Raw genomic sequence first — 19,533 nt, forward strand, 5'->3', positions numbered from 1 at the left:
GAGTAATAAGCACAGAGCATCAACTATTTTGGTCGGTTGTGATCACCAAGAGCTCAGACAGCTGAATGTTGAATAAATATTGAGTATTAGAGTTATTCTTTTGAATTTTCCTTGAAGTATAACATATTTGTCTAAATATTAAAAACTCACTGCTAAAGTGAAGACATGTTTGAACAAATAATGCAATGACAGACTTGGAACTTCTATATTAAGATGTTCTGATATAGGAACAAGGTTAAATTTGGAGGTGCAGTTACTGATAGCCTTTACTTACATTAACTTCTGTGATAGCAATATCAACGACGCTACCAACAACAATTAAGGCATCAAAAGTGTTCCATGCATCAGCGAAATAGTGCTGTGAATGTAAACATTCAATAGGAGCAGAAAGGGATGAGAAAAGACAATAGAAAAAAGTAATAAGAGAGTCCAGAGTTACAACACAAATACAGGTACAACCCAGATAAACTGGGCTGTATTTTGCATCACTGTGAAAGCATAAGTATTTTTCTTTCAATCAATTGTATCCATGTTTCCACTTGCCCTTTTCTTGTAAATGATTTTTTGTCAAATTCTAAAGTTAACTGCTATGAAAGGGCCAAAACAAATTACCTAGACATTCCAGGTTTCAATTATTTATTTGAAATTTTTGTATTTTATTTTAATCATATTAATCAAATATAACTAAGTATAACTGCTTGATTAAAATACACTTAAATATCCTAAATAATTTACAAAGACTAGAATCTATAATATCAGTTGAGAGTTTTATTTAATGAATTATTTACAATACAACCTAAATAGATGCATAAGGGGAACAGCATTCTTTTGATGCTTAAGTTTCAGAAATACAGACTGCCAGTGCACCTGACCATAGCAAAGCATAGACCAGGAGATTTGATTTTTATTTTATGGCTCAAAAGAAGCTATTGTAGTTAAACTAACCTGGTTAATTTCAAAATTCTGATTGAAATTTTATCATAGTCTGAACTAGCGAAGAACAATAAAAGTGGAGCTATACACATCAAGGCCAAAAAAGGACAAATGCTTTCACAGCTGTGCTAGCTTTTTTTGTGAAATTTTCCGCTTCTGCATTCTAGAAAAGGAAAGTGATAAAGTGAGAGAAATCAGGTTTTGAAAGTCCATATTTATATCCTAAAAATAGGTATAACTGTTTGTGACTTGTCCAGTGATAACTTTAGTGAAGCACTAAAAGGAAGGAGCAATGGTTTCTGGGAAGGTACAGTACTCACATCAAGTTCACCAAGTACGACGTCTATAATGCTGCCAATAACGATGAGGAAGTCAAACACGTTCCACGAGTCACTAAAATAGCCCTACACAAAGTAGGTAGGGGGCAAATGTTTATATTAACACATGTTAAACAATTAATATATCTTTAGCTAACTGTGGAGAATTTAACACAAAACCTAAACAGTAAATTTGTCAACTCAAACTTCGAAACAATAATTTACTCAGAAGTTTATTGGAAATTAATTTGACTGATCATGTTGTTCTACTGTTTAAAAATTATTTTTTATTGATATAGGAGTCATGTTAAGAGAAAATATGTAATCTGCCAGGACCAGTACACTAAAATAAAATACATTGCGTAATAAGATGAAACTATTTGTTTTGTTTAGGTAAACTGGTGTATCATGTGCGGTAAAGACTAGAGCTGAAGAATGTTCAATGTTCCATAGATAAAACTTTTATTTTAATTTTGATAGAATAAAGCAAAAGATGCTACATATGTTTAAATCAGCAATGATTCCTACTGAATCTTGAATGTATTTTCCCTTTTGTATTTACATATTTATTTTTGTATTTACATATTTATTTTGTTTTCCCTATTGTATTTACATTTATCAAAAGTTACAAATCAGTTGGAACCCAGATAATTTTGACTGTATTTTGCAATATTGTGAAAGCATGAGCATTTTTCTTTCATCCAATGGTATCCATCTTTCTGCATGTCTTTTATTTATAACTATACTTATGTTGAGTCATATTCCACTCAAAACACTAACTCTGTTTCTCATTTCACAGATCTTCTGAGTATTTCCAGCACTTTTTGTTTAAGACTAGAAGCTTGCTTGATTAAAATCCATTTAAATATTCTAAATAATTTGTCAAGACTAGTGCCTACATAAATTTATAGGTATTAAATTTAATGAATTATTTTCAAAACAATCTAAATAGACCCATGAATAGGCCAATTACAAAATTAACAAATTAAAAAATTTAAACTCAATAATTTGTTCCTTAAATTAAAACTAAAAAATGTTTAATAATTTTGTAAATGGGACATACCTGGGACAGAATGACTAAGACCTTTATTTAATAGTGAAATATTTACATCTTAATATTTTATAGACTACGTAGCCTTTTTTATATCTGTTAGCATTATATATATCTCTAAATGAAGTAAGGGCGTAAAAACGACTATTGATAAAAGTGATGTGTGTGAAACTGTGCTTTATATGACGCTAACCCAGGAACACTGTTTAGGATTAGGCGCTCTGAATTGTGATAGTTCTCAATATATATTAAAATATGTCTGTAAATCAAAAGTATAAATCAGATTTTTCATCTCAACTTTTTAAAGTAAAAATAACAGTAAAAAGTGTTTTCGTGACATCAGATAACCTATATATTGGCCAGATATCAACTCATTAACTAGCAGAAGAAACGTTCCACACCAATTGCAACAACTAAGTTACTGATTCAGGTTCAGATTCTAAGGGAAAGGATAGGAAGGTAAATATGGACAAGTCACACCAACTAAATTCCCAAAATAACATGCATAATTAGTATCTGACAAACGGAAGTGAAAGCACTGCAAGCAGTCAGATAAAAATCACTTACTAGCCATCTTTCCTTTTTTGGCACACATACCTAATACAAAGTGTTAGTTAAAATCTTAGTAAACCATTAAAATGTAACATTTTGTGGATCCAAGAATTTGCACATAAAAGTTTTTTACTGACTATAGTCTATTACAAACTTAGAATTGAAAAGACACATTTAAAATAATTTTAAGTCAGAATTATAGTAGGATTGACAATTACAAAAGTACAAGCTACGCTCTAAGAATTCCTCCAGCAGAGAAAAAAAAGAGTAATATCACAAGGAACCAAAGTATATTCCTATCCTGTGGCATTTTAACCCAATAATGTAAAATGCATTAGGACAATTAATATTCTGATGGAAATTGAAACAGTCAATTAAATAATCAAGTTCAACCATTGGAAAGATCTGTTTTGTTGACTGTTTGCTTGGATGGTATAGAATTGGTGGCCTTTGAAGAATAAGTGGCTCAAGGGTTGATTATCTTTATGTTGCTTTTAGATTAGTGGCTAGGAAAGTGGCAGGCAGGCAACAAGTACAACAGTTTATTTTAGAAAAAGTATGGCAAAATTACTTGCTAAGTGTGTAGATCATTTTCTTTCTCTCTATGTAGATGGATAATGAATGAAAGCCAAGAAACACAAGGCTTGGTTGGTGATGCACAACAGGTGGTATTGGATCAGCCAAGCATAATCCCCAGCACCTGATATTCAGTTCCCTTTAAGTCAGAGGAATTAATTATCAGGTGCTCGTTGATCTGATCAGGTCTGATATTGCTTGTTTTATGCCACTACTCTATACAAGTTTTAATTTGCTCTGCATGCTATAACTAGTGCATAAACTAATTGTGCATTAAGTAATAGTGTTTGGTAATTGTTATGATGGCCATGGGAGATCGTCAATAGAATACGAGCTCCCTTATTAGAGTGGAGGCTTGCCCAGAAGGGAAGGGGCAGCAGGGGGTTTAAAACCAGCTTACTCCACTCAGGCCCACAGTTGAGAGACTTTGTGGCTGACCTGTATACTGTACCCACGAAGCATTACTTTGAGCACGTTGTAAGTAAAGGGTGATGGTGATGGAAGACTGGCTTCAGTAAGATTATTACATTAGCGATGAGGAATAAAGTGAGTTTTTTTCTTCCCTCCGGATCATCTTTACTGTTGAGATAAGTAATCCTCCAATAAGAATAGTGTCTCTTTTTGGTAAATTTGAAGTCTACAATGCAAGCATAGAAGACTGAACCCAATACACAAAGCGCATGCGTTACTTTTTTCGGGCCAAAAGTGGTCACGTTGGTGACCTGCAGCATCCTGACCTTCAGTGTAATAAAAAGCCTGACCTACCCAGATGCCCCTGACTTCAAACCTTTAATGAATTAGTGGACTTGGCAAAAGGTTATTATGACCTGCAACACTCCATAATGCTTCAGTGTTACCATTTTAACACAGCGGAGTGAACCCTTGTCACCAAATATCTGACCAGGTTATGAAAATTGGCAGATCACTGTAAATTCAGGTCACCGTTGAATGACATGTTGCAAGATAGACTGATCTGTGGAATTAACAATGTGACAATCCAAAAGATATTATTGGCTGAATGCAACTTAGCTCTAAAGAAGGCCATTGAAATAGCTCTATCATTCGAGGATGCAGAGAAAGGAGCTCGGGAACTAAAGGGATGTGAGACAGCAGTGTCTACTGGTTGAGGGAGGAGCCTCATGCAACATCCATCCCTCAACTGCACGTGATGGTATTGGTAAAATATCACAGAATCTCTTACGAGTGGTGGAGCCCAAGTTACATCACCAGGCAGTGAAAGAAGGAAGGAGACAGCCTTAAGATTCCTAGAGAACATATTCCAGAAGGTTGTAGATGCCAGACAGTGGACTATTGAAAGTGCTGCAGAAGACCACAACTGAGGCAGAGATATAGGGATAGTCAAAACACGTCCTATTTTGAAAAGGGCCAAGGTATGCCCACAACCAGGAACAAGGCCAATGGAATTAAATAGTATCTCCATGACAAATGTTGCCCCCATTATGGAGTTGTTAGTAAATAACCACCCATTAAAAATGGAAGTGGATATGGGGGCTGCAGTCTCCATTATCGGGGAGCAGACTTATGATTGCCTCTGAGCTAGTATTCAGTTCCTGAATTTAGAAAACACAAAGACCAAGCTGGCCATCTACATGGGGCAATCATTTCAGATAAAGGGCACTACTACAACCCTTGCCTTTTTTTTGAAAATTGCATGCATTTTGACTACCCTAAATCTTTGCCTCGATTGTGATCTTCTGCAATACTTTCATTTGTCCACTGTCTAGCATCTACAACCTTCTGGAGTATGCTGTCTAGGAGTCTGAAGGCTGTCCCTTCCCTTCCTTGACGTACAGGCAGTAGTCAGCTCGACTTCCACGCATCACTGTACAGGGCCAAGGACCTATTCTTATGGGGAGAGATTAGCACCAACATATCAGGCTAAACTGGCTGGAGATCTTCAGTCTGGAGTGGGGGGACTGTATGAAGTCATGAATAAGTACTCCAACGTTTTCCAGGAAAGGCTTGGAAAAATAAGGGAAGCCAAAGCTAATATCTATGTTGACCCAGATACTACACCGAAGTATTATAGAGCAAGACCAGTCCAATACTTTCTATTGAAAAAAGTAGAGTGAAAACTGGAATGCCTTGAAAAGCTGGGCATAATAAGGCCCGTACATTTCGCAGAGCGACTGCGCCTGTTATTCCTGTCCTTAAGCCGGATAAGTCAGTTCTGCTTTGTGGAGACCATAAGCTTACTGTCAATAGGGTTTATAAACTTTACAGATACCCCATACCCCAGATTGAAGATCAGTACACCAGATTAACTGGTTGCCAAGCATTTTCAAAGTTGGACATGGGCCATGTGTATATGCAACTTGAATTAGATGAACCTTCCGAAAAGTATGTGACAATTAATGCTTGCCTGCCCTTCAGGGTCTTGTCTGCATGTGCCATTTTTCAACAGGTCATGGAGAACATACTCCAAGGGTTACCTCAGGAAGCAGTGTACAACAGTGATTAGCACTGCTGCCTCACAGGACCAGGAACCTCTGGTTTAGGTCTCTGTATGTACAGAGTCTGCATGTTCTCTCCTCGTGTCTGTGTGGGTTTCCTCCGAGTGCTCCGGTTTTCTCCCACATTCCAAAAGGTATGCTGGTTACGTGCACTGGCCGTGCTAAATTCTTCTTCAATGTACCTGAACAGGCGCCGGAGTGTGGCAACTAGGGGACTTTCACAGTAACTTCATTGCAGTGTTAATGTAAGCCTACTTGTGACACTAATAAATAAACTTAAAACTTAAACTTAACTTAAACCCACACGATGTCTTGATCACAGGAACTTTAGACTAAGGACACCTACAAACATGGAAGAGGTCTTTTGGCGACTCTCTGAGGTTGAGGTACATCTGAAAAGAGAAGAATGTGTCTTTCAAGTAAGTCTTGTGACCTACTTGGACTATCGGGTGGAGGACAAGGGGACGGGCATTAAGAGGAGGCGCCAACTCCAAATAACCCCATGGAATTGAAATCTTTCTTGAGTTTAGTGAATTATTACAGGAAGTTTATTCCAAATTTAGCTTCATTATTGTATATCCTACTATAGAAAGATCAAAGATGGTCTTGGGGGGTTCCACAGCTGGAGGCTTTCAACAGCATTAAACAGAAACTTTTGTCCTTTAATTTGTTGGCCCATTTTGATCTCAAAAAGGACCTTATCTTGATATGTGATGGCTCCCCTTCCAAGGTTGGGGTAGTACTGGCACATTGTTGGAGAGATGGAACAGAGAAACGTATGCATCTAGGACCCTCTCAGACGCTGAGCGGAGGTATTCCCAGATAGAGAAAGAAGGGTTGGCATTAAAGAATTTCATCAGTATGTCTACGGCATACGCTTCATGAAAGTAACTGGTCATAAATCATTGCTGGGACTTTTTAAAGAAGGCAAGATAATAGCACCCCATTGCCTCCACCTGGATACAGCATTCGACCTTGCTACTGGTGGCTTATGAATACCTCCTAGAGCACCACCCTGGCACCTGGATAACTAGTGCCAATGCACAGAGTTGTCTACCGTTGCCCATAAGCCCGGTTTCATTACCAGCTGTGGAAGAGGTTGTGATGACCCTCATTGTTCTGGACACCTTACCAGTGTCTGCAAGGCAAATCAAGGCCTGGACGCAAAAGCACCCAGTCCTATCTAAAGTACATTATAGGGCCCTATTTTACCATTTTGATTCTAAGTGCTGGGCGGACTTGAAACTGGGAGTGTTTCAGATCCGACTTTTAGACCCATTCTGAGGCCCCCCCATACACACTCTGCCTGCAAAAATATCAGTGATTCCGAATCGCACTGCAGAAGCCTGTGGGCGGGGCTTAACATGCCCGAAACCCTGCAGCTCCGATCGATGCCTCCAACTCTGCATGCGCAGAAAAAAAATGATAGAAAGCTCCTTCCCTGCCACATCCCTCCCCGGCCGGATAATCCTGGATGATCCCTCCCTCCCACCCCTTCCCTCCCACTGATCACAGGCAGAGTGGCAGCGGACCTCCCTTCCCCCCCCACTGATCACATGCAGAGTGGCAGTAGGACCCCCCCCCCCACATATCAAGCAGAGAGTCATCGGACGCTCGGCACTTACCTCGTCACTAACCCTCACTGATGGAGCGCCCGAATCGGACTTATATGGAGCATGTCTGATTTGCGCCAATTCCGGATGGGTGAATGCGGTGGTAAAGGGGGAAGTGCCAGGAAAGTTGGGCATGTAGCCCATTAAGTCAATTTAAATGCATGCAAATGCATTTAAATTGCCATCGCGCCCATTTCGGGCACCATCCCGATCGCGCCCATTTTCGGGCCTTGGTAAAGGGGGAACCGGCGCGGAGGTAAGCGTGGATCGCGCTACTTGCCTCACGCCCAACTTTATGAAGTTTTCGCGCCCGAAAACAGGCAAAACACAATGGTAAAATCGGGCCCATAATATTACATGGAGGATTCAGTGGACAGCGTTCAAATGAAATGAAACACTACTTGACGAAGAAAGATAAGCTCAGTGTTGAGGATGGCATCATCCTCTGGGATTCCGTCATAGTTGTCCCTTGCCTAGGGCAATGTCCAATATTGATGAAATTACACCATGGCCACCCAGGGATTTTGAAGCTGGGAATGCTAGCCAGGGATTATGTATGGTGGCAGGGTCTTGATACAGACATTACCAACTTGGTCAGACAGTGTAGATCATGCCAAGAGAACCAAAAACTACCCCCTTCATCCTCCCTACATCCAAAGCACTTGCCTGGTAGGCCCTGGGTTTGAGTGCATGTGGACTTCACCAAGCCTTTTTTGGGTTCAATTTTCTTAATTATTATCAATGCACAACCCAAATGGATGGAAGTACATTGCATGGGCTCCACCACTTCCCATGCTACCATTGAGAAATACAACAAAATTTCTGCATTCATGGGATACCTGAAGTATTGGTCTCTGACAATGGCACTGTCTTTACAAGATCTTTCAGATCTTCATGCTTTCCAACGGAATCAAACACCCTAGGACAGCACCCTATCCCCATCATCGAATGGGTTGGCTGAATGGGCAGTGCAGACCTTTGAGCTCTGCATGAAGAAACAACCCACAGTGTCCACAGAGATCAAATTCAGGCAATTTTTATTTGACTATAGGACTACCCTTCACACAATGACAGGATTCGCCCCAGCAGAATTGTTAATGAGGCAGAGGCTCTGGACAAGATTAAGCCTACTGCTCCAAAACCTGGCAGGGAGGGTGGGGTCCCAACAAGAGAAACAGTGATTCTGCAAGGACAAAAAGAACATTCAAAACCGGCAACCCAGTCCACGTGAGGAACTTCAGAGACGACCTCAGTTGGGTCCCTGGGATAATAGCAGGAAAAACAGGTCTCGTGTCTTCTAAGGCCCAAGTGCAGGTCAAAATTATTAGAAAGTACCTGGACTCTCTCAGGAGCAGAGAGCCCATGCCAGTGCAGGCCTCATTATCAACCATGGGGGTGGCCATTGCCAGTATTGAGTCAGGACTAGAAGTCGACCCTATGCCTGGCCTTCCAGGTGATGAGGACACGGATTCCGAAATGGAAACAAAAGTGACCAGTGCCCCAACTGAAGCAAGACCTCAGGAACAACCACCATCAGTTGCTTTATGATGCTCCCTGCAGAAGCGAAGGTCTTCGATCCGTTTCACATCCTTTGATCCAGACCCCAGGCCGATTGCCAAGTGGCGGAAAAGGCCCTCCCATGGTGAGGATTTTGGGGAGGAAACAGAATTGAGGGGGGAGGGATGGTATGATGGCTATGGGAGATCATCAATAGATTTCCCCGTGGCCCTCATAGAATATGAGCTTCCTTATTATGTGAGGGGAGGCTCGTTCAATAGGAAAGGATCAGCGGGGGGGTTAAAACCAGCTGGCTCCACTTAGGCCAGCAGTCAAAAGATTTTGGGGCTGATCTGTATACAGTAGCTGCTGAGTGGCATGTTGTAGGTAAAGTGGGATGATGATGGAAGAATGGCCTTGGTAAGATTATTATAGTTATTTACAATTAATAGGTCAACTGATAAGTTTCACTCTTGTTCCTGGAAGTAAATATTTCAAATGCAAATTAACACACAGACCAGTCAGTAACATTTATTTCCTACCCAGGTCTCCTCCCACAACTCCTTTACCGGTACATCGATGACTATTTTGGTGCCACTTCATGCTCTCGTCCAGACCTCGAAAAATTCATCAACTTCGCTTCCAGTTTCCACCCCTCCATCACCTTCACCTGATCCATCTCAGGCATTTCCCTTCCCTTCCTTGACCTTTCTGTCTCCATTTCCAACAATGGACTATCAACCAATATCCACTACAAGCCCACTGACACCCACTGCTATCTAAACTATAGCTCTTCACACCCTACATCCTGTAAGGACTCCATCCCTTTCTCATAGCTCCTTCGCCTCTGTCGTATTTGTTCTGATGATGCCACTTTCCAAAGTGGTGTTTCTAATATGTGCTCCTTTTTCCTCAACCATGGATTCCCATCTAATTGTCGACAGGGCCCTCAACAGCATGTGGTCCATCTCCCACGCCAGGACCCTCAGCCCCTCCCGTCCCTCCCAGAACAAAGATAGAGTCCCCCTTGTTCTCACATTTCACTCCACCATTATGCAAAGCATAATCCTCCGCCATTTTCGCCAACTCCAGCATGATACCACCACCAAGCACATTTCCCTTCACTCCTTCTGTCAGCATTCCGCAGAGACCATTCCCTCCGGGATAACCTCGACCACTCCACTATACGCAACACCTTTCCCATCACTCATGGCACCTTCCCAAGCAATCGCGAAAGGTGTAACACCTGTCCCTTTACCTCTTCTATGCTCACCATCCAAGGTCCAAAACATTCATTCCAGGTTAAGCAGTGTTTCACTTGCACCCCTTTCAATTTGGTGTATTGCATTTGCTGCTCCCAGTGTGGTCTCCTCTATAATCGGAGAAATCAAGCGTAGACTGGTGCTCACCTTTGCTGAGCACCTTCGGTCTGTGCGCAATCAGGACCCTGACCTTCCGGTGCTTGCCATTTTAACACACGATCTTGCTCCCATATGCCTACATGTCTGTCCTTGGCTTGCTGCAATGTTCCAGTGAGGCTCAACGCAAACTGGAGGAACAGCATCTCATCTTCCTGCTAGGCACTTTACAGCCTTCCGGTCTCAACATCGAATTCAACAACTTCAGATGATTAGCTCTACCCCACCTTGACCCCTTTGTTTTCATTCTATTTTATTTAATTTTTTACTGTTCTCTACCTTTTATTTCTTTATTGTCTTTCTTCATTTTTCTTCCGCGCCACTCTTTTCCCCTACTTTGCGCCACTTCCCTTACCTTTTCTCCCCCTTTGCTTCTCCTTTTCTAAATCTTACCTCTGGCCCATCCATCTCCGCCCCCCCCCCCCCCCCCCCCCCGGCAACATCTTCATTTTAACTTCTCTGCCGTTTGGTCATTCACACCCTTTATTCTCTCTGTGGACAGCTATTAGCTGGTTTCCCTGGTTTCTGTGACTATGACTCATCTTTCACTCCTTCATCCTTAAGTATAAATATCTCCCACTTTCTATGTCATTTAGCTTTGACAAAGGGTCGTCTGGACTCGAAACATCAGCTCTTTTCTCTCCTTACAGATGCTGCCAGACCTGCTGAGATTTTCCAGCATTTTCTCTTTTGGTTTGAGTAACATGTATTTTGCTGTTACTACCTTTAAGCAGAAATTAATGTGAAAATACAACACGATTTATTTACTTCCGCGTCATATCAACTTCTGTTTAAGCTGACATTAAAACAACACAGTGAGTCATAGAAACATAGAAAATATGAGCAGGAGGCGGCTATTCGGCCCTTTGAGCCTGCTCCACCATTGTTGATGATCATGGTTGATCTTCCAACTCAATAGCCTGATCCCACCTTCCCTCCATCTCCTTTGATCCCTTTTGCCTCAAGTGCCATATCTAACTGATTCTTGACAAGAATTCAATATTTTGGCCTCAACTACTTTCTGTAGTAGCGAATTCCACAGGCTGACCACTCTGAGTGAAGAAATTTCTACTCATCTCTGTCCTAAACAGTCTACCCTATATCCTCAGACTGTAACCCCTGGTTCTGGAACCCCCCACCCCACCCCACCATCTAGAACATCCTTCTTCCATCTACTCTCTACTCTGTCTAGTCTTGTTAGAATTTTATAGTTTTCTATGAAATCCCCTCTCATCCTTCTGAAGAGTCAGAAGAGAGCAAGTGATGAGCAAAGCAGGAGTTTTGCTGAAAATGCTTTGTTTGTTAAATCTGTAACCAATGGCATGTAACATACTTTGGAGAAGGAGGAACAATGAAAGCAGGAGAGATCATGGCCAGCAGATTTGAAGTCATGGCAGGCAGACGTTCAGGGTTCAATACTGCCTGATGCAGCTTGCATAATGTTAATCATCAATCAGCTGGGGTCCCTCAGAAAGACTGTGTAAAGAGGGTGAAACTCTACAAGGAGACAATCTCAAGTCTGTGTCAGCTTTCAGAACCAGATATACAGCCATAAAGCAACATCTGGACTGCAATCTCAATGCAAGTGAAAGTGGTCACTGCAGTCAACTTCTATGGCACTGGGTACTTTTGAGCACTGACAGAGACATTACTCAGATCAGCCAATAAAAAGTGCACAGATAAGGAGAGATTTACATTTACTTAGAAATTTATCACATCTCTCTTAGAGCACATCAGAGATAATTAACTACTTTGAACTGCAATGAATTGTTGTTAACCAAATAGAGAAGCCATCTTTAATTAGCAATATCCCACAAACAATGAGATGAACAAACAGGTAATCTGCCTTTGGTGGTTTGGGTTGAGAAAAGAATACTGTTATGGGATACCCAAAGACATTCCTCTTCTTCAAATTGATCTTCCATCTCCACTGACATACTAGGATATATAAGCAGGCATAAATTTAATATCTCATGCTAAAGGTGGCACTGCCAATATTAGTTCCTCAGTATTGCAAGAAAAACCATATTGATAATCTACTCGCACCAAATTGCTAAGTACTGGCTCCACTATCAACTCTTCGGGAAAATATTCTGGATTTAAGATCCACTGAAGAACTAATGCACTGTGACATTTTTAGGATATTTTCCTTATAGGTTCAGGTTTCTGCTTACTGTAGACAAGCCCTAACTCCCCATGAACCGGAATGTATCTCTATCTGCCTAACGCCTGTGTAAATTATCAAGAGATCAGAGGTTAAACAGAGAATTCCTGGCCCTGTATTCTGGTTTATGTCTCCTTACATAATCTTCCTTAGCTCCAGCATGTACTGGACTCAACATATTACTAGACTGAAGCTTCGGCTATAAATTGGCAGGTTGCATTAGTCAACAATAAATGGATAAATAAACAGAAGCACTGGCACAAGATAGATTTCAGTAACTAACAGTTCCTTGAAAGAAGTTTTCATATCTTCTTACGAAATTTCAATTTGAGCTGATGAAGGCACATGGGCTCAAAATATTAATGCTTACATGGAGATTCACGTGTGATTGTGCACTGAGTCTCTCTGGTCTATGTATCCATCAGACTGATGAAGTTGATCTTTCTCTACACCCTAGCTATGACTGTAACATTATATCCTGCACTCTCTTGTTTCCTTCTCTATGAACAGTATGTTTTGTCTGTATAGCGCCCAAGAAACAATACTTTTCACTATGTTAATACACGTGACAATAATAAATTAGATCAAATCAAATCAAATCAATTGGAAGTTAGGTTAAGAAATGTTTTTCAAAAGTTGATCAGATCAATGGAAATTTAAATAAACTCCAGATGAGCTACCAATCAAATTTATGAAAACACAAAATGCATGTCTTTGAGTACATTGGGCACAATGACCTAGAGATCCATTGATGCTGCACGTTTCGCGTAACAGGTACCTAACCATTAATATGTCAGGTTATATGCAAGTACACATTCCAAATCAGTGAAGGCGTTTTGGTATCGGTGACTCGAGCCCATATCTTTAAAAAAGAGGGTTGAGGCATTCCTCCTAAAACAGGGCTGTCCTGAACATCGTAGGTTGATGTCTACATGTGGTCTAATCAGCAACCTATAAAGGGATTGCTGGTAGCTGCACCAAAATGTAACATATAAAAAAGTTCTTGCAGAATGCTCCTCTCTGCCCCATAACAGCCCCAGAGACAGTTGAAGGTCCCAAATCAACCTCCTCCCACTCTTAACCCTCTATGAGTTAATCATATTCTAATCCTATGTACATCTTGACAAAAAGTAGTCAATAACACATATAACAGGAAAAATACTTTACATTTATCATGCACACATAATCTACACTGACACTTCAGTACAGTACTGAGGAAGTGGTGCAATTTTGAAATGCCAATCTTTGGGTAAGACGTTTCACAATAACCTGTTTGTCTGTACTGGAGATCATAAAGATCTTTTACGTTATTTGAAATAGGGCAGTGAGGTGTTCTGCTGTACTAACCAACATATTTCTGCAAACCAACATCATCAATAAAACAGATTTACTGGTCTTTCATCTCTCTGTTGTTTGTAGGACTTTGCTTTGTGAACAATGGCAGTTGTAGGGTGGACTTCCCACCAGAATGGTATTTGAATGTCTGGCAGGTCTAGTTCTTCTAGAAGGTCCGATCTATTATTCAGAATTGGGCATCAGTGCAATGCAAAACCAATCACAAAAGGAGAACCAGAGGCTCCAGACTGTCACAATATTGGATGGCCCAGCCAGTCTCTGGCTTAGGGAAAGATAGGTCCTTGGAGGGAAGAAGTGGTGAGTACCTGAGAGACCCAAGAGGAATACTTCTGTTCAAGCCAGCCCCACAAAATTAGAAAGATATTTATCTTTAAGGTCTCATTCAGCTGAAACAGCCTGATATTGCCTGGGTTCTCCCCGTGTCTGCGTGGGTTTCCTCCGGATGCTCTGGTTTCCTCCCACAGTCTGAAAGACGTGCTGGTCAGGTGCATTGACCCAAACAGGCGCTGGAATGTGGCGACTAGGGGAATTTCAAAGTAACTTCATTGTAGTGTTAATGTAAACCTTACTTGTGGCTAATAAATAAACTTTACTTGAAATTGGTTGGTGCACCCTTGTGTGAAATCAAGTCAAACATGGTAGTCAAAGCACCCCAACATCCATTTTAGGTGTATCTACTGCTTGGCTGCTCCATCCATGAGTCAGTAGAATCCACTAGGTATTGCCATGGTACAGTAATGTTGGCGATGGGACAATATGTCATCAGTTCCCATTTTCAAGACACTACATACCCATTTCTACCAAGTGGAAAGAATGAAAATTCAGCTGTGTGTTTGCCTCCAGAACAGGAATGATGCACTTCAAAAAGTAATTTGTTGTGTGTGAATATCCTGATGAATGTGATTGTTTTCTCTGCGGGTACTATCCCTTAAAAGGTCCTTGGTGACCATGGACCCCCATGTTAATCTTGCTCTGAAGACATGGATCATTTTTGTGATAGTACATTCATCTAATCTGTGAGGCTCTTTAAAAAGATGATTCTTTGTCTACCTTGATCTCTTTTACCATTGACCTTTCCCATCAGCATCACACTTTCTAAATCATGATTTCTTATCATCTGCCCAAGAAATTCAAACTGTTGTTTCCTGATCTTGGTAAGCAAAGTTCTTTTGGTCTCAGATTTTACTAATACCTCTTCATTGGTAGTGTGACTTTTCCAAAATATCTTCATTATTTGCCTAAAAACTCAATTCTTCCCTGCATTGCTTCTTTGACTATCCAACACTTATTTCTGTATGTCAAAACTGATGTGATGTAGCATTCCAAGATTCTCAGCTTGGTTTTCATGGCTAATTTGAGTTGTACACGATAGAAAATATATATTCTCGTTCCTCTCTCTGTATCCATCACCCTCTAATTCAACATCAGCATGCAGCACCAGCTAAAAACTGAAAATCCAATTTTACCAGTCACATGCCACTCCTGTACCATTAGGCTGAACTTTCTGAATTGTAATGTGGAATATAGGAGGTCAGAAGGGAGGTAGTAAACCTGAGAAGTTGACAGCAGATTGGGAAGTCGGGTCCAACCCGCATCAGCTGCACTGCATTGGGTTGCATGCCACCAAACTTATTGGGAGAGACGAGTTGTCAATTTCAATATATTAATTAGTCAATTGCAGTACTAATAACATAGCTTTTGCAACCTAACTATGTGTCCATGGGTTTCCCGGACTTTCGTTAAAAATCACCAATGCCCTCAGTTTCTTGTGCCTGTAACAATGACAGTCAGAACGAGGAGGTGCTTAGGCTTATGGCTTTGGCTGACATCCTACATGTGCAGGCAGCACACATACGGCAATTGTAGCACTACCAAATTGCGCAGGGATATCAATCGTAAGGGCTTCCAGAACATCAATGTGCAGCTGGTGTGCAATCACAAAAATATATTTATCCAGGTGTGCACTAGATTCCCAGGCAGCAGCCATGATGCCTTCAGCCTGGGGCAGTCCACCCTTTGTGGCCGCTTTGTACTTCTAATCTGACTTACCAGTTTGTTGATCGGAGACAAGGAAAACCTACTAAAAATGTTGCTGATGAGGAATATGAGGAACCCAACTAATTAGGCTCAGGAGAGATACAGTGAAAGCCAAATGACAACCTGATGTGCCACTGACCAAGCCATCAGCATGCGGAAGATGCGCTTCAGGTAGTTGGACAGATATGGAAGTACCCTTCATTATGCACCAGACTTGATCTCCAGAATGAGTATGGTCTACTGCACTCTGCACTATTTTGCTCAGCAATGAGGTTGGACCTCCAGGAGGAACAAAGCAGAACCTGAAGCCACTTCAGATGATTCTGAGGAGAAGGTGGCATCATTGGCAGCAATGTGATACAGCCAATGTACAGCAGCAGTGCACACAATGTTATCATTATTGCAAGATTCCTCATGTCAGCTGTTCCCTATGCGGTACGAAGTAGATTCCACTCCCTAATATCTAGTTGGTGTGTGATTATATTGAGAGAATTATGCAGGTCAATGATCAGTATCTTGGCAGCAGATATGTAGTGTGCATTCAGTGACTGCCATTTGCATGAGCCACCATGGCAAATTGGAAACCACTGGGTGACATATACCTCGAGAGTATGATCCATGCACACGGGCACAGCTTCTATATAATGAAAGTCATGCTGTCACTTGAAATGGGCAGACATTTGTAGTGGTGAAGCAATGTTTCTGAATTGCTCTGGAGGAGCTCTGCAACACTCAGCAGAGGGAGGGCTAAAATTATTTTGGTCTGTTGCAACCTGAACAACTATGGCATCATGAGGGGACGGGCCTTGCTACCAGCTTAACAATGAACAGCTCCAGAACAGGTGCATGAAAGGTTGGGAGGAGAAAGAGCATCAGGCAAATTAGATAATGCTTGATGCATTGGAAAGCCTGTCAGAAAGCCTGCTGTCAATGTCAAGGAGTAATCTGGCATCAATTTGGCACAGGGCTTTGTGCAAATTCTTCTAGGTGTCTGAATGCTGTAGTGAAGACAGAAGTCCTGCAAGATCAGCTTGCTGCCATGCAGGATCAAACTCCTCTCATCCAATATCAGCTTACTGCCATTCAAGCTCACACTTCTGCCACCATTGCTGTGGATTACAGTCTGCAAAAAAGCTTGTAGGATGTCCCAACAGTACAGCAATCTATCCTCCAACAGATTAATAGGATTTCTGAGGCGCCGCCCTGGGGGAGTGGCAGTGGCTTCCTAGAGCATAAATATGCTGTCCTCCCTCAGGAGGACAGCATTGGTCTTCCCAATTGTGCCACAGCACCAGTGGTTTTGTTGTTGCCTATTTGCCAGCCAGCCAAGACTGCCACTCACCCATGCCAAGATGGTGCAGAGTGCAGCTGGGTCATGCAGATGATCTGCAGTCTTTTCCACTGAAAGTCAGCCGTCTTCCACCAGTCATGCTGCACAAACTGGGGATAGCACTGAGGAGGCACACTAGAACAGGCAAAGGCAAATGGAAAACAAAGGCATACGGGTGAATGGTTAATTTGTATATGCCATATGGAATCATGTGATTTATAAATTTCATGTGACAGCATGGCTTTCATTGCATGGATGCTGTGCCCATGAGCCTTCTTTGCAGCATAATTCTTAGGTGCTTGCATTATCTGTAGCTTGTAAATGAGAAATGAGTGAAGGATTGTTGTGGGGAGGTGGTACATGAGATGAAGACTTAGGGATGAGGATACCATCAGCTTTGATGGTTTCAGCATGTTTATTGGCCCAAGTTTCAGCAAAGGGCATCCCAATAATAGTCAAAAACATTTTCTGAGGGATAGGACATTCAGGCACACTTGTTCTCCTCCGGTTAGCTCTTGCTGCCTCCAGCTGAGCCCCACCTTGTCTTGCAAGAGAGGTAAGTATGTTAGTGAGTGTTGTGCAATCTGTTTGACTGATGAGGCTTTCATGGTCGAATAGCTGACAGTTCATGCAAGCTATGAGATGCAGTTATGATGCCTGCAGCAGTGCTAAGTGTGCGAGGGGTGGTGTAACATAAGAATTTCAGGAATTAGTCTCGATAGAGATTATTGATAGGTGAGTAATAGAGCTATGCTGAATTTATCAGGGGTTGAGGCTCATGGATTGCTTCCCGGTCCCTTCAGATAAAAAACACCGCTCCTTCTTTGCACCCCTTCCACTAAGATCTCCAATGCAGTGTCCAAAACCTTAGAGATTCCTCTCTCCCATTCTTCTGTCTCTCTCAGGTCAGAACCAGGAATGACTTTCAGCACCTGCTCCAACCACAATACAACACCACTTTAAGAGATGCAGGCTGGTTAAGTAACACAAGCCAGTTTTAACCAGTGCTAGCCTCTCATAATTTTTAGCACAATTAGCACTAGTTACAATCAGCAGGCAGCTTGAATTTGGTGTACATCCATGAATGGGTACGGGATAATCATGCCCTGCATTTTCGGTGATGTTCAATTTAGACCCACAAAGCCTATCCCAGTACTCTCCTGGCCGAGTTCCCATCTTCCACCCATCATAAAGTTGAGCTCCTCTGCCCATATCCTAACATGCACCATTTAATTTCCCATTACCCCTCTACTCGTTGGACTGCCCTGGTTCTTGAGTCCATCAATACCTCAAATTAACAATTTTTGTCCTATGTTCAAGTTCTTCCATGGGCTATCTCCCTATATTCTCCAGCTCTACTACCATTCGAGAATCCTAACATTCTTTCAACTCTGGCCTCCGACTCAACAACCCAAGTCCCAGCACCCCAACCCCAAACTCCCTTTGCCCTACATTTGGCAATAGAACCTTCAGCTATCTTGGCCCCGAGCCCTGTAATTCCCCCATTAAAGCTCTCTCCATCTGCACTTCTTTCTCTTCCTTTGAGATCTTTCTTAAAACCCACCTCTTTGACTAACTCTTGGTACAAGTACAGTAGTAATGTTGTTAATGTGGGTCAATGTAATTATGATGCTGAACTAGGAAACCAGGGGTCTTGAACCAACAATTCAGAGAATGTAAGTTCAAATCCCACCATGACAGTTTGAAAATCTAAATTCATTTTTTTTAAAAAGCAAATAAAAAGTTGTGTAAAAAAAAAATTGAATCTTTCAAACCCAGCTGACTTACTAAATGTCCTTTAAGGAAAGAAACTGTCTGTACGCGATTCCAGTTCCACACAAATGTGCTGACACGCTTCCTTCTGAAGTCACATAGCAAGCATCGGATGGGAAATAAACCCCACCCTTGCCACTGAGGCTCACATCCCATGAATGAATCTCTTTAGTTCAGTGTTAATCTTTGGCTGATTATTATGCTGTGAAGAGTCTTGACACAGTATCCTACATTAGAGCATTGTTACAGCACAAAGGAGACTATTCAGCCCATCGTGTCTGCACCAGTTCTCCAAATGAGCAATTTACATAGTGCCTGTGCCACTATCCTGTCTTCTCATTTCACATTCTTCCTGGTCAGATAATTCAATTCCCTCTTGAATGCCTCAATTAAACCTGCCTTCACACACTCAGGCAGTGCATTCCTGTTCTGAACCACCCAC

General features: G+C 41.6%; 1 protein-coding gene across 1 annotated transcript in view; it reads right to left on the reverse strand.

Moving 5' to 3' along the window:
• The window catches only part of cacna1db (calcium channel, voltage-dependent, L type, alpha 1D subunit, b), a 335,919-nt gene that overhangs the window by 144,850 nt on the left and 171,536 nt on the right, over nucleotides 1-19,533 (reverse strand). The window contains exon 25 of the mRNA XM_078209623.1: nucleotides 275-358. Coding sequence (XP_078065749.1) covers nucleotides 275-358 — 84 coding nt within the window. The remainder of the gene's footprint in view (nucleotides 1-274; nucleotides 359-19,533) is intronic.

The sequence above is a fragment of the Mustelus asterias genome, chromosome 3 (assembly GCF_964213995.1).
Source record: "Mustelus asterias chromosome 3, sMusAst1.hap1.1, whole genome shotgun sequence".
NCBI lineage: Eukaryota > Metazoa > Chordata > Chondrichthyes > Carcharhiniformes > Triakidae > Mustelus > Mustelus asterias.